Source organism: Scophthalmus maximus, chromosome 10 (assembly GCF_022379125.1).
Source record: "Scophthalmus maximus strain ysfricsl-2021 chromosome 10, ASM2237912v1, whole genome shotgun sequence".
Lineage (NCBI taxonomy): Eukaryota > Metazoa > Chordata > Actinopteri > Pleuronectiformes > Scophthalmidae > Scophthalmus > Scophthalmus maximus.
In genome coordinates this window covers 13,921,468-13,934,045 of record NC_061524.1, presented here as the reverse complement: position 1 = coordinate 13,934,045, position 12,578 = coordinate 13,921,468, and the positions used below count along the sequence as shown (strand labels likewise).

Genomic DNA, 12,578 nt, shown 5'->3' with positions numbered 1-12,578 from the left:
ACACCTCAAAGCTATGTGATTGAGATAGTGACACAGCACTCAGAGCTTCTCCCTACATATAAACAAAAGCTGCCCAGGTCATATTTGATGAGTATGTTTCCATGGTAACAGTGATGTTTGTAGACGGGGAGGTTTTCAGCGATAATGGAAAATACAGGCACGGATGTGCAACCGAGGAAGCTCTTAAAATGTTTCTGTCAGAAGTATGAAAACCATTTCATATGAGTTCACAGGATCTTATCAGTTCAGAGTTGCTCTAGAAACAAGCCAGAGGCAGTTTGTCCAAAATGAGCATGGTGTGTAAATTTTAGTGATACACATTTGCTGATCCAAAACACATTGATGTGGCGTTTGTTGTTGTATGTCACTACTACCATAACCACAGGGACTGTACCTTAGCGAAAAGTACAGCTCATACTAAAGACCTTGAAAACCCTGAATTTTTTTTTTTAGAAAACCAAGGGTGTAAAAAAAGAATAACTCAGCTAATTTGAAGAAGCCCTCGGGACTGACTGGTTGTGGCATGAATGAACAGATAGTGCTAAAGCCTTAGCAGAGCTCAATGTTTTCAGATAGGATTCCGATCAATCATAATCAGAAGCTTAGAAGGTACTTAGACAGCGACTTTATAACTTGGCTATAAGGTCTAATGGCACCTGTGTCTTTTTGAGATATGGAGAAGAGTTTCACCATCAATCAAAATTCAAAATCAAAAGGGAAAACTATAATAATACAGCAGATAATCGAGCACAAATTCATTCGTTCTTCCTTAGTGTCCAACAGTTAGTATTGTATTTGAACATTGTCCAAACTCTTTTAACTCTAGGTGGAGTTTTCTTTTCACTGGTTTTAAATAAACTGGTTATACAAGGAAGATCATAATGATTGCGTCACTGTATATTCACATGAATCCTAGATGTATAATATGTGCCTAAAGACTTAGTGTTAGGCTTTATTGAGAAAGCACATGGAACTGGTGGAGATGGTGGAGATGCTTCAAATAATGGACTTGCACATTATATATATATATATATATATATATATATATATATTGGTGTAATATTGAGTCAACATTACACCAAAAATGTACTGCACATCATGGGATAGGTCTCGGCTCATGTTACATGCCTGAAGCCTGCTTCTTTGCTCTCGCAGAGTAAAGTATGTTCACAATGTGCAGGCGGCAGCACTCCTCACAGAGCTGAACTATTTTCAGGGTCATTATGTTCAACAGCAAATGAGCCAGACTTATTATCATATGATTTGGTGTTGGTGTACAACACTAACCTGCTACCCCCTTGAATGTTTGTGAATACTTAAATATATGTAAATATAATGTAAAGATAAAATACAAAAAATGCAAGAGGGTCTCGGCTTTATGAATGCAATGTTTATACCCTTTGGTACCACTAATGTAGGATTAAAGACAGGAAGTCAAACGTACATACCTCACAATTCAGATGGGAAATAGGGATGTAACCCTCGGAGTGGCCTCAGCACGTGTTCCTCCTCATCTATACTGAAGTGAACACCAAGTCAATCTAGTGAAACTAAATGTAAACTAAACATGCCGTATAAACTTTAATTGAAATTGAAAAGAACACAATATCCAATGTACACATAGGTCTCTTGATATATGGAGGCCAAAAACAACTCTGACTTGATTCTGCATACATCTCTTTAAAAGTTCCAGGCTATTAAACAACATGCATAGAAATGAATATAATAAATGACCACAGCTCAAAGTAGCTTACACTTCATCTCTTTAATTTAAAATTTAATTTAATAACAAACAAAAAATGAAAACACATGAGCAGTCAGGGAATTCATGTGTACTGACTTCCAGGAGAGCTCAGGCTGACAACATCATTTTTCTTTTACTTTTTTACAAAAGAGTTTATTACAGCCGCATCCATATCCATTCAACCCCTCATCATTACAACATTTTCCCCCGTGAGAATCTTTTTTCTTTTCACTGATGGTGTTTGTGATGATCACACGACATACGACACAAGACTACTGAATACTGTGTGGTATGTTTGAACGCTAATCTCAAGCACCTACTCCTGGCAGGTGATGCCAACACAGCTCCAGCTTTCCGACGCTCATCGTTCTGTTCAAGTATCTGAGAATCACAGTAGCTGTAGTCACCAAAACCTGAACTGTCACAAAATCCAGTGTTATAATTTCCATGATACTGGGTTAAAGATATAGTTCTTTCACAGATTAATTTCAACACTAATTTGTATTTTATGCCTTTCAGATCAATTATATTTGCTCTAAAAAAAGGGCTAACGAAATTATCTCAACTGAATTGGCCCCAAAAGAACATTTCTTTCTAAAAATACTAAAACTGACACATATGGCGATGCACAGTTCGTCTCTTTCATATTATCAGACCTTAAGGGTGCAAAATATACTAATTATGAAACTATAATTATTGAAAATGAAATGTTAAGTTTCGCCATTCTCCTTGACATCACTAGCTTAAATTTTTGCATTTTGCTCACTTTTGCTCATCTAAAGAAAGTTGATGACCATTAAAACTTACAATCTTAGTCACAATAAAGCAGCTGTTGGTAGAGAGAACCAAGCTTTATGCAACAGACAAGCTGGAGACCTTTAGACACGTAAACTACAAAAGTACTATCAATTAAACCCTTATATACTGACTGGTGCAGATGAAACTGAACTGGCTCGGGACTCTCGTGTTTTCCTTGTGGGTATGTTGACGACACAGCATGAAATACCGACTGTTGCTTCCGGCAATTCATCATCCTCAGTCCATTCATTGAGGTCGGGGTTGAAAACCTGAATGCATTTCTTGTACTTCTTCTCGCCCTCGTTCCAGCCTCCAAGGAGATAGACCTTGTTGTTCAAAATGGAAATACCAGCTGTGCTCACTCCTGTGTGAAGAGGCGTGCAGTAGCTCCACTGCCCATTTTGAGGGTTGAAAGATTCGACCACAAGGACATCCACCCTCTCCCCACGGCCTCCCAGCTGACTTCCACCGATGACGTAGGCTCGGTCTCCCACAGTCGCAGCGCAGTGCCAGCCTCGAGGTGTGCTGAGACTGCTCTTATCCTGCCAGGTGTCAGTAGAGGGGTCATACGAACACACGGCCCTGGAGTAGGCGTTGTTGATGTAACCTCCAGATACAAGGATCTTGCCATCGATGACAGAGCTGCCATGACAGCAGCGGGGCACCTCCATGGGAGCTTTCATCTGCCACTGGTTGGAGGAGGGCACATAGCATTCAACAGAGGCCTGAACACCATCAGTATTTCGCCCTCCGACAGCAAACAAGAGACCATTGAAGGTGTTGAGGCTGAAGTGGGTACGCTTCTGGATCATGTTGCTCAAGTGAATCCAAGCGTTGAAGCGAGGATCATATCTAAAGAAGGTCAGAGGGGATTTAAGATTGTTTTCTTATTCTATGTAAACCAATATGATGAATGCTGGTTTTAAATCAGTTGGTTCTTACCTGCAGAAATTGCTAACAGCATGTTTAGCCTGGTTCCTTGCATCATTCTGGTCCTCGCCACCGGCCACATACAGGAAGCCATCCAAGACTGCCACACACTGGTTAAAGCTCTTTGCTGGCATTTCTGTTAACTTATTCCACACATTATCTTCATCTCTGTAGAGAACATCTTTGCTGAGAGATTTCTCTGTCAAGGCAGGACGTCCACCAACTGTGAGAATCACCTTGAGGCCACCGCGTACCTTTGTTCTGCGTGACTGGAGGATGTTCTGTTGGTATGGCAGCAGATGGTAATTCATGGCATCAACAAGGAGACGGTGGCACTCGGAGTCTTGCATCATCCTAGGCACGCTCTGGACATGATTCACCAGGTCTTGGGCAGAGATGGTGCCAAAGCGGATGAGAGTTAAGAGGTCTGCCGCATACTTCAGCCTCTTCTCGTCAAAGTCCAACCACTTCATTGCAATCTGAAAGGCTGTGACCTCGGAGGGGAGATGCAGGGAATCATCTGAGAGAAAATCGCTGATCTGCTCATAGGTGAGCTTCAGGAACTGCTCCATCTCAGAAAACTCAATGAAGTTCTCCCGCATGAACTTCTGAGATGCCTCCTTGGTTTCTTTGAGATCGTAGGCATCAGCGATATTGGCCACATACATACAATTCTCCACGCTGAGCTCCTGCATAAGGAAATCACTACACATCTTCACCAGGGTGCCGATCTGCAGCAGCATGGCCGCCGCAATAGTGCTGCCGATGCTGTACAGTGACAGGGTCAGCTTTCCAGAGTATGCATATGTAATGGAAGTGGCAAGGCCCACAGGTGAGAGGTCGTTCAGGTCGATCTTTTGGAGGGTTGAATCCTTCTTCAAGATGTTACGAATGTACTCGCTGCAGGAGGCCATGACAACCTTGTGGACATCGAATGACTTTGACTTGGTGGAGACTGTCAGATCACAGAGGAAGCTCTCATGCCTCATGCTGCTCAAACCCTCCAGGAGGTTTGGGGCATACACCGAATCAGTAACTTCAGTGGAAATGCAGCTGAAGCCGTTTCCCCCTTCTAACAGAGTGTTTAACCCATTGATCTTGTTGATGGGGCTGTCCTCAACCATAATGGCCATTTCATTTATGTCTCCTTTACTTTTTTTGGTGGCCTTGTTCTTTTTGGGTGCCATGGCTGTAGCAGCAGAACACAGCCCAGACCGTCTGAAAATATAAAGACAGCATGTGAGACTTTGTTAAAAAGCGCACATTGCAACTTGGGGATGATGCATGGAAAATTTAAAATGTGTAATTTGAGTCAAACCAGATGAAGTTGACAGATTTGGAATTATTCTACCAAAAAATCGTATTGATCTAAAGTGGCCCATCAAATAATTTATGGTTTGGCTGAAAATACAGAGGAGAAGATGATGTGCTACATTAACAAGAATGAACAACATTAAAATTGAATATATTGCCTAAATATTTTAACTTATTTAATGTCTTGAGCTAGGCCTTTGCCCCTTTTCTCATCTCATCTCGTCTATTAAATTATTGTCTTTGCTCCAAGCTAAACAACAATACCCCTGTACATTTAGATCGTTTGATCCAAGGAGAAAAGTTTTCTTATACTCTGAGTTATGTGGAATTTCTTTAGATACTACTAGACGCTGACATGTGTGCCACCAGGTGATGCTGGAGTGAGTGAGGGAGTGCGTCAACATGCCCCTCTTTGCATCTGTCACAATTTATCAGCAGTACGTCCAGGAATAGCAACGCTGGACGACTCTGCCATGACGTTCCTTTTATAGACTTTGTGACATGAGCAGCAGGCCTCATGTTCTCTGCTTGTTTAAATTCAGATAAGGGAAAATATCCTTTTTTTTGGTTCCTTGTCTTTATTTTATTGAATTGTTTCAGGCTGGTCCTGGATAAGTAGACGAAACGCCATTGACGTGACAAAAAAGTTTCACAAAAAGCCACTCTTCACATTATTCACCCACAACCCAGCTAACATGAAGCCTGCAGTCATCATGTCTGTGTGTAAAAGCAAATTTTTACCAAAAGGTCAACAGCTTTAGACACATTTTTCGCCTTTATGCCTAAGTCAGCGAGAAAATTAATTTTCCATACTAATCTTACGGACAACTGCACATTGCTGTTTCACTGATAATATTAAGAAACAGTTAAAGCATGGGAAGGATCCACTTACTTGAGAAATGAGGTTGAGGATGGTGAAGAAGGAACTTGTGCCTCCACTTACTGGAGCAGGAGAGAGAGACCAGCAGTCACCCCTGCTGAAAGAGACATGCAGTTAACTCCTCCTCTAGGGGAGCGAGTGCCAATCAAGAATTGTGAAATTCATGTGGCAGAGAGCAGGGACCATACACCCCCAACATACAGTGTCCCACTATAACCTCCAATCAGTGAGGTCATCAGACTTTGGAGACTCTACCTTTATCCTCAATGGGATGTCATGAGAAAATTTCTCATTTGACCATTGTTTAGAAAAAGAAAATCATCAGCTCTAAAAATGTAATCACGTCAGCCTGCAGCTCTTGTTCAGGCAATATAAAAAAGTCTAAGGCAATTTTTTTCTGTCATGCCCACCTTTGGACCCAAAACGCTGATAGGCAACTGATTCCAAATTGAAATGTATTAAAATGAAGATCAGCATGATAGCATCAGCACACACACTTGTTTATTTTCTCAACATAAGTCAGTCTGAGGCGGCGCGCCACTTAGAGGTGTGTGTAAGAGTCTTGCTCATATCAAATGTCAACAGAGGCCTTACTTTCTGAAAGACATCCACTTCTGAAAAATCCTATCAGAGTGAGACTCATGATCAAATTACGCATGGAAATTATTTTTGAGGGCTTTTGTCTCACATTAGGAGAACATATTTGTGCCATCCGTGTCTATTTCCAAATCCTAATTATTGTTGTTTCTGATTTGAAGGATGAGAAATCCCATTTCTCAATATGAGGGACCTGCAGGTACCCTAGGAAGTAAATTACAGAAAGGTACTTTCACAACATTCATTTAGTAATGTGTGTTCTCTGTGACACCTGTAGGCCCAAAACTATTTTCACACCGGCCCTACTTATGCTCAAATATGAATGGTCACATCCCGTCTAATACCACACACCCCGCATAATTTCTGTCGCCGGGTCCGCGCATTATAATAGTGTCATCAATGGGCGCGCGCCGCCCGGTGTGCGTCGTCGGTTCGCACGTGGGTCCCCGCGATGGACGGCAGCTCCGAGGTGGCGAGGAAAGTCCTGCGCTTCAAACTGCAGCTCTCAGACGCAGGACAGTCTGCCACGGTAGATACAAAGTGCCTGCAGCGTTTGGGATACAAATAGTTTGCAAATATATAAAACAAATATACCGATTCTTTAAATAAGGTAATAACTGCGTCAAAAAAACAAACATGAATTCTTCTCTAGGGCTTTATTGCCTTAAACAAAAATGCACTCCCTCTGTTGTGGATTTACAGAGACAAAAGGGTATTAGTTGTTTTTTTGGTTTTGTTTTGTTTTTTCAAGTACTTGAGTATTAATTCCACAACCACCTGCTCTGACATTGAACGCAACACGGTGATCGTGTCAGATTCATCCCGTCCGGGACAGTGGTGCGAGGACGGGAGCAGATGCAGGAGCTGTGTCCGGGCCATACGCGGCTCCACCACTGCGGGGGCCAGGCTGTGTGGACGGGGGAGGGGCCCTGCTCCTGCTCCTGCTGCTGCTGCTGCTGCTGCTGCTGCTAAAATTGGCAGCGACCTCCAGTTGTTCGACTCGCGGCTGCCGTCCGTCATCCCGGCGGAGGCTCCGCAGGCGTCCTTGGCCCGAGTTGGACTCTGGGTGTTCGCTCACATTCGCCAATATTTCGGGGTCTATTGTAGGAACCCAATGATGTGACAATTTCAAATTGCACAGCCCGAAAAACGCCCAGACGAGACGTACGGCGTCGTGAGACTTCGCTGCCACCCGCAGTGGCACTGTCCATTTATAGCTCTCGGTAAAAGGAGCAGGGCGCTCCCATACATAGCGTCTGCTCCCAATGCACAATCAGCAAACTGTGCTGATCCAAAACCAGGACTGCCATATTTGGCATGCTAGAGGTTTTTCTTCAATTTTCACTTGCATTGCTACCATCTTTTGTTGTCCTAACTGTGATTGTCCAATGCACACTGTATGTGCGGCCAAACACTTTTGAAATGCATATAATAGCATTTACAACTTAACCTGAGGGGGCCTGATGTCTTGATCTCTTTCTAGGTTCTTAAAATCTTGCAGAAACTCAAGGACTTGGATATCACGCTAGACATTCTTGCTGTGAGTCTCCCTCTATGTTGATATATTTTTTAATTTAATTTAATTTGACATGTGTTCAATTATCATTGACCGCACTTCCCCATCGTCTACATACAGGAAACCGGAATAGGCAAAGCGGTGAACTCCTTGCGCAGACACGAACAGGCTGGAGAATTGGCCAAGTCGTTGGTTAGAGGTTGGAAAAAACTTCTCCCAAAGGACTGCACGAGGTGAATTGTATTTCACTTTTGACTTCTTCTTATATCTTACAATACAATTGTTTGTGCATAGTTTTTGTGTTTTAAATCTTCAATGAGATATTGCATTTCCCCCTGGTGCAGCCTCACAGAAGATGGGGATGTGTCAGAGGCTTGGTCTGTTAAAGACAAACTCAAAGACCAAGACTGTCCAAATGCCGGAGCTTTGACAACAGAGGATTTAAACAATAACTGCGTGACATCTCACAGCAAGAGTCAGGATTCTTCAGACGCGGCCCTCTTCAAAGCGGAGAGTAAGAAAGCTGATATGGAGAAACAACAATGTGAAGAGCAGAAAGGAAAAAAGAAGGAAAATCCAGAAAGTCAACAAGAAAACCAGCTCATCTTTCAGAGTGACGTCTTTGAGAAGAAAACTGAAGGGGATAAAATGGATTCATTTGCATTCAGGAGGAAGAAAAATGATCCGAGTGAGAGAAAAGAAGGAGACGGCAACCCTTTCTTTGGAAACAATGACCTGGAGGACACGCATCAGAGAAAAACTTTCAAACTGTCTAATGTCAGAGATGGTGAATCTCCACGTATATCCAAGAGCTCACAGGCCCAAAAGAGAAAAAGGAAGAAAACTAGTAAAGAGGGGCAGGATGGCCTTGAACACAAACAAGAGTCTGAAAATAAGGGACATTCAACACACAAAAACAAAAAGGCCAAAATAAAACACAAAGGCAAGGAAGGTGAGGGTGTCAAAGTGGACACCTCCAAGTCTTTCGAAGCATACTTGAACTATGATGTGAGTGTTTCCAAAAGAAAGGAACGGGGTGGAGCGAAAAAACCTTCCAAAAAATCCAAGACTGCAGAAAAAGAGGCAGCAACCAAACATTCTGACAATAAGCCTCCTGTGACGTCTGAAAATGTCAGTCCTCCAAAACAGGTATACTTTATACAGTAATCTAAGGTTTTACTTTTAGAATGCCGGCCACGAGTGAATAATATTGACTTGTAATCCCTTATATATTTTAGAGATTTCAGGAATCTTTCATGGACCTGATTAACATTCCTTTACCTGCTGCTCTGCCTGAATGTGAACAGCCATCCTGTGTTGAGTACTTCGACAGCAAAGGTATTGTATGAATCAGAAATACACCTGTACTTTCACATTTGTTATTTCCTTCTACACACTCCTCCTTTGTTTGTCTTTAAAGTTGAGAGGGAGTCCGATTTCTGCGACGTCTCCGAGGAGTCGGCCGGCTTCACTGGTCAGCGACTTAACAAGAAGATGCAAGTGTATTCTGGTGCTAAGACCGTGTTCCTCCCGGCCATGTTGAGCTTGTACCAACAGTGTATCCGCACGCTGCAGAACAATATCAACTGTGAGTAAAGTCCAAACGACCTCTGTGCAGCTCTGATGTCTCTCAGTTTGTTGGATTTATGTTTAGGTGCAGGGATCTCTCCTCAGTGCTTTATGAAACTGGGGGCGTCCCGTTTGAAATCCTCGAGCCAGTGTTGGAGAGGTGTACGCCAGAGCAGCTGCTACGCATTGAAGAATTCAACCCAGTAAGAATGTGACATGAACACATTTAGTGCACACATACACTTCGTGGCCATTTTACTGGGTACACCTGCTGAGCACTGGGTCTGACCCCTAGAGTGAAGCCACTAGAGTAAACTGAATTCACTGCAATTTCCCTGTAACCATTTAGAAGTCAACGAGCAGTCTGCTCTATGGCCCATTATCAAGGTATAGGTTACACAGTTACACAGCAGCATTCAAATGATGCTCATTAGTCACTGACATGGGATTAGAAATTATATTTTATTAATACCCATAGTTGCCATATGGCAATGCTTCAATTTCACCATTCTACAAAAAACTATCCCCAACTAAAACTGGTTTTGATGCTGAAAATTAAAAGTGAACTTACCCCAGATAGAGGGGTTAATGTAGTGCCCAGTGTCGCTAATGTTCTGCTTCTCGAGTATAGGGCTGCAATGATTTTCCTTATTGATGAATCTCCTGATGATTATTTGATTAATCAATAATTATTTTGTCTTTGAAACATCAGAAAACATCACAATTCCCTAAAGCCCATGGTGACGAACTTTAAATTAAAAGTCTCTTGTCGGCACAAAACCCAAAGACGTTGTTTGTGGCATTTTAAAAAAGGGACTCAAACAATGAATCGGTTATCAAAATTGTTGCAGGTTAATGTGCCATCAATCCACTGATCACTTTACTTTTCACCTGTCAGCAATGGGACACGCCAAGTGTAGCTGTATTTCATCCAAGCGAAGTACAGGTAGTACGATCAGCGAGCTCCTTCTGCTTGAACGTTGCCCTGGGCTGTTAACTGTCTTGGGGCCTTGTTAGATAATCTGGTAGGTTAAGTCACCATGTCTACAGAGAAGCTTTTGTTTTGGAAACTGAAAATTCCAGGGAGCATTGCTTGAACCAACACACTTGGTTCCGTAAAACCTGCCAAGATCTTTGTAAAAGCTAATCTTGTGTAAGGTGATCTTTGACCAATATTAAAGTTTGAACAGTATCTTTACCTCCGGACCCCCCTGTCATGTTTTATATTCTGAAATGGTGCCGGTGTTGTCGAGCACGGTTACTTACGACTTCATAGGCCTTGGGTAGAGATTGTAAAAGTAGTGATTAGAAAGTAATTTTGGTGTTTGTTTGTTGTTTAGCCCGGTAAACAGTTTGTTTCCACAGATCTACATTGGAGTGACAGACCACATATGGGGTAAACACTGTCAGAGGAACTTCAAGGACTCCAGACTTCAAGAGTATGAATCGTGGAAAGAGATGTATATCAGGCTGTCTGAGGAAAGGGAGAGGAAACTCCAGAGGTTGACAAAAAGTATTGTGTCGGCAAATTCTAATAAACCCAAAGGTGTGTGCTTCATATGAAATGTGGCTCTGAAACTAAAACGGACATATCTTCAGTAGAAACCTTTTCGGATGATCACTGTCAAAATTACATTTTTGTGTACATAGTGTAAAATAAATCACGAAAAGATTTAAAGCTATAGAAAATGTTTTTTAAGTCCTAATTTCACTCTGCATACTTTTTGTTTTTTTTAAGGCCGGCAGGTGAAGATGGCATTTATTCACACTGTTGCCAAACCACCGAGAGATGTGCGAATTCAGCAGGAAATTCATGGAACTGCTGTTCAGCAGCCTCATCAGCCCAAGTGCAGGTGGGCCACAGCATCCTAAAATACACACATCTATCTACACCGGATTTCAGATTAGCTGGTGATTCTGTTTTCTATTACTTTGTTCATAGGAATTCACTTCAGCCGAGTTGTTTCCTAATTCAGGAGTTCATAAACAAACCAAAGATGAGAGCCATTCTAGGCATTTGCTGTGCATTTTATCTTGGGTAAAGCATGAATGCCTTGTGCTTGCTCTGATCATCATTAACTTTGGCACATGGGTTTTACAGCGAGCCTATAGCCAAACACAGGAATTGGAGCAATGTGCTGAATAAACTGACGTTATTCTGGTTAGGCAGGGCCTTGGGTCCTTTTGTTGTCCACTGTTACAACACGGGATGTCATGCTCTCTAGCTGTGGCCCAATGCTGACATCTGGAGGTGGATAGAGCCTCATCTTGTAATTTTATGTGCGTCCTTTTGCAAAATGCTGTTGATCAAACTGTATCTCATACAGTGCCAGTGTCAAGGTTGAGGACAGCAGATTGCGGCCAAGTTGTAATGAGCCCAGCAGGTCGAGCGGCTCCAGTTCAGGGGGAAGCAATGCACAAGACCCCCGCAAAAAAACAAGTGAGCTGACAAAGAGCGTGTAGCAGATGAAATGTTGCTCTGTTTGCTACAACTGTCACAAGATTTTGATGTTGATATTTTATGTTGTTGTTCTCACAGGAGTTGCTCCAATGATGGCAAAGTCCTTAAAGGCATTTAAGAAACAGTTGGGACGCAGATAGATGCCTCTTCTATAATCTTGCTATTCACAGCGTGAGGACGTGGGAAAAGTGCACTCAGTCATTGATTAACTTTAGACTATATAGGACCTTGTGTTCACCTTAGATTATTATGTGTTGTTTGTCTTAATCTGCAGCTATATTTTTTTCTCTATAACTGTGAATTGTCTCCACTATTAAAAGGACAATGAAATCAGCAAATTCACTTGATCTAGACATTTCTTGTCTCTCCATCTGCTTGTGCCAAACGGGGTCAGGGGTAGGTTATTTAATGGGATGTGGCGCCCTCTAGGGGATGTATAGACAAAAAAAAATGTCCCTACAATCTCATTGCCATACATTCAATTTCAGATGATCTCAATAAATAACACTTTGAAATTATAAATATATTTTTTAACATTCCTTTTAGCACTACATAAATACCCCCCCCCATAAATAACCCATGTTACAACTGATAACACACATCATTTAATAAATTGTGTTCATTGCTCACAGTTTACTGTAATAAAACCTGGTTATGTTTTTAATCCTGTTTTGTTTTGTGCTCAGTTCCTAATGTTGTTATCATCCACTCAAACTTTTTCTCAAAAACAAATATCAACAAACTGTCCGACATGATTAAAAGAGAACTT

General features: G+C 42.0%; 2 protein-coding genes across 6 annotated transcripts in view; one reads left to right on the top strand and one right to left on the bottom strand.

The window, feature by feature from the left end:
* Nucleotides 1-12,142, top strand: part of eloal (elongin A, like) — a 34,282-nt gene extending 22,140 nt beyond the window's left edge. The window contains exons 1-11 of one of the 5 annotated variants that reach the window (XM_035605022.2): nt 6,673-6,792; nt 7,747-7,803; nt 7,900-8,012; nt 8,124-8,928; nt 9,018-9,117; nt 9,200-9,275; nt 9,434-9,551; nt 10,714-10,894; nt 11,087-11,201; nt 11,676-11,788; nt 11,888-12,142. In XM_035605022.2, the coding sequence (XP_035460915.1) occupies nt 6,715-6,792; nt 7,747-7,803; nt 7,900-8,012; nt 8,124-8,928; nt 9,018-9,117; nt 9,200-9,275; nt 9,434-9,551; nt 10,714-10,894; nt 11,087-11,201; nt 11,676-11,788; nt 11,888-11,949 (1,818 nt within the window). In that variant the 5' untranslated portion in view covers nt 6,673-6,714 and the 3' untranslated portion in view covers nt 11,950-12,142. The other 4 variants (XM_035605019.2, XM_035605021.2, XM_035605020.1 and 1 more) reach the window with 4 other exon arrangements.
* Nucleotides 1,747-5,836, bottom strand: klhl31 (kelch-like family member 31). The gene is made up of 3 exons (XM_035605016.2): nt 5,679-5,836; nt 3,485-4,690; nt 1,747-3,394 (listed from the first exon to the last, which is right to left on the bottom strand). The coding sequence occupies exons 2-3, from the start codon at nt 4,657-4,659 to the stop codon at nt 2,662-2,664; spliced, it is 1,908 nt and encodes a 635-aa protein (XP_035460909.1). The 5' UTR covers nt 4,660-4,690; nt 5,679-5,836; the 3' UTR covers nt 1,747-2,661.
* Nucleotides 12,143-12,578: the final 436 nt, after the last annotated feature.

Coding starts and splice junctions, on each gene's coding strand:
- klhl31 (XM_035605016.2), bottom strand. CDS start 4,659: ATGGCACCCAAAAAGAACAAGGCCACCAAAAAAAGTAAAGGAGACATA. Junction 3,395..3,484: donor GCTGTTAGCAATTTCTGCAG/GTAAGAACCAAC, acceptor GACCTTCTTTAG/ATATGATCCTCGCTTCAACG.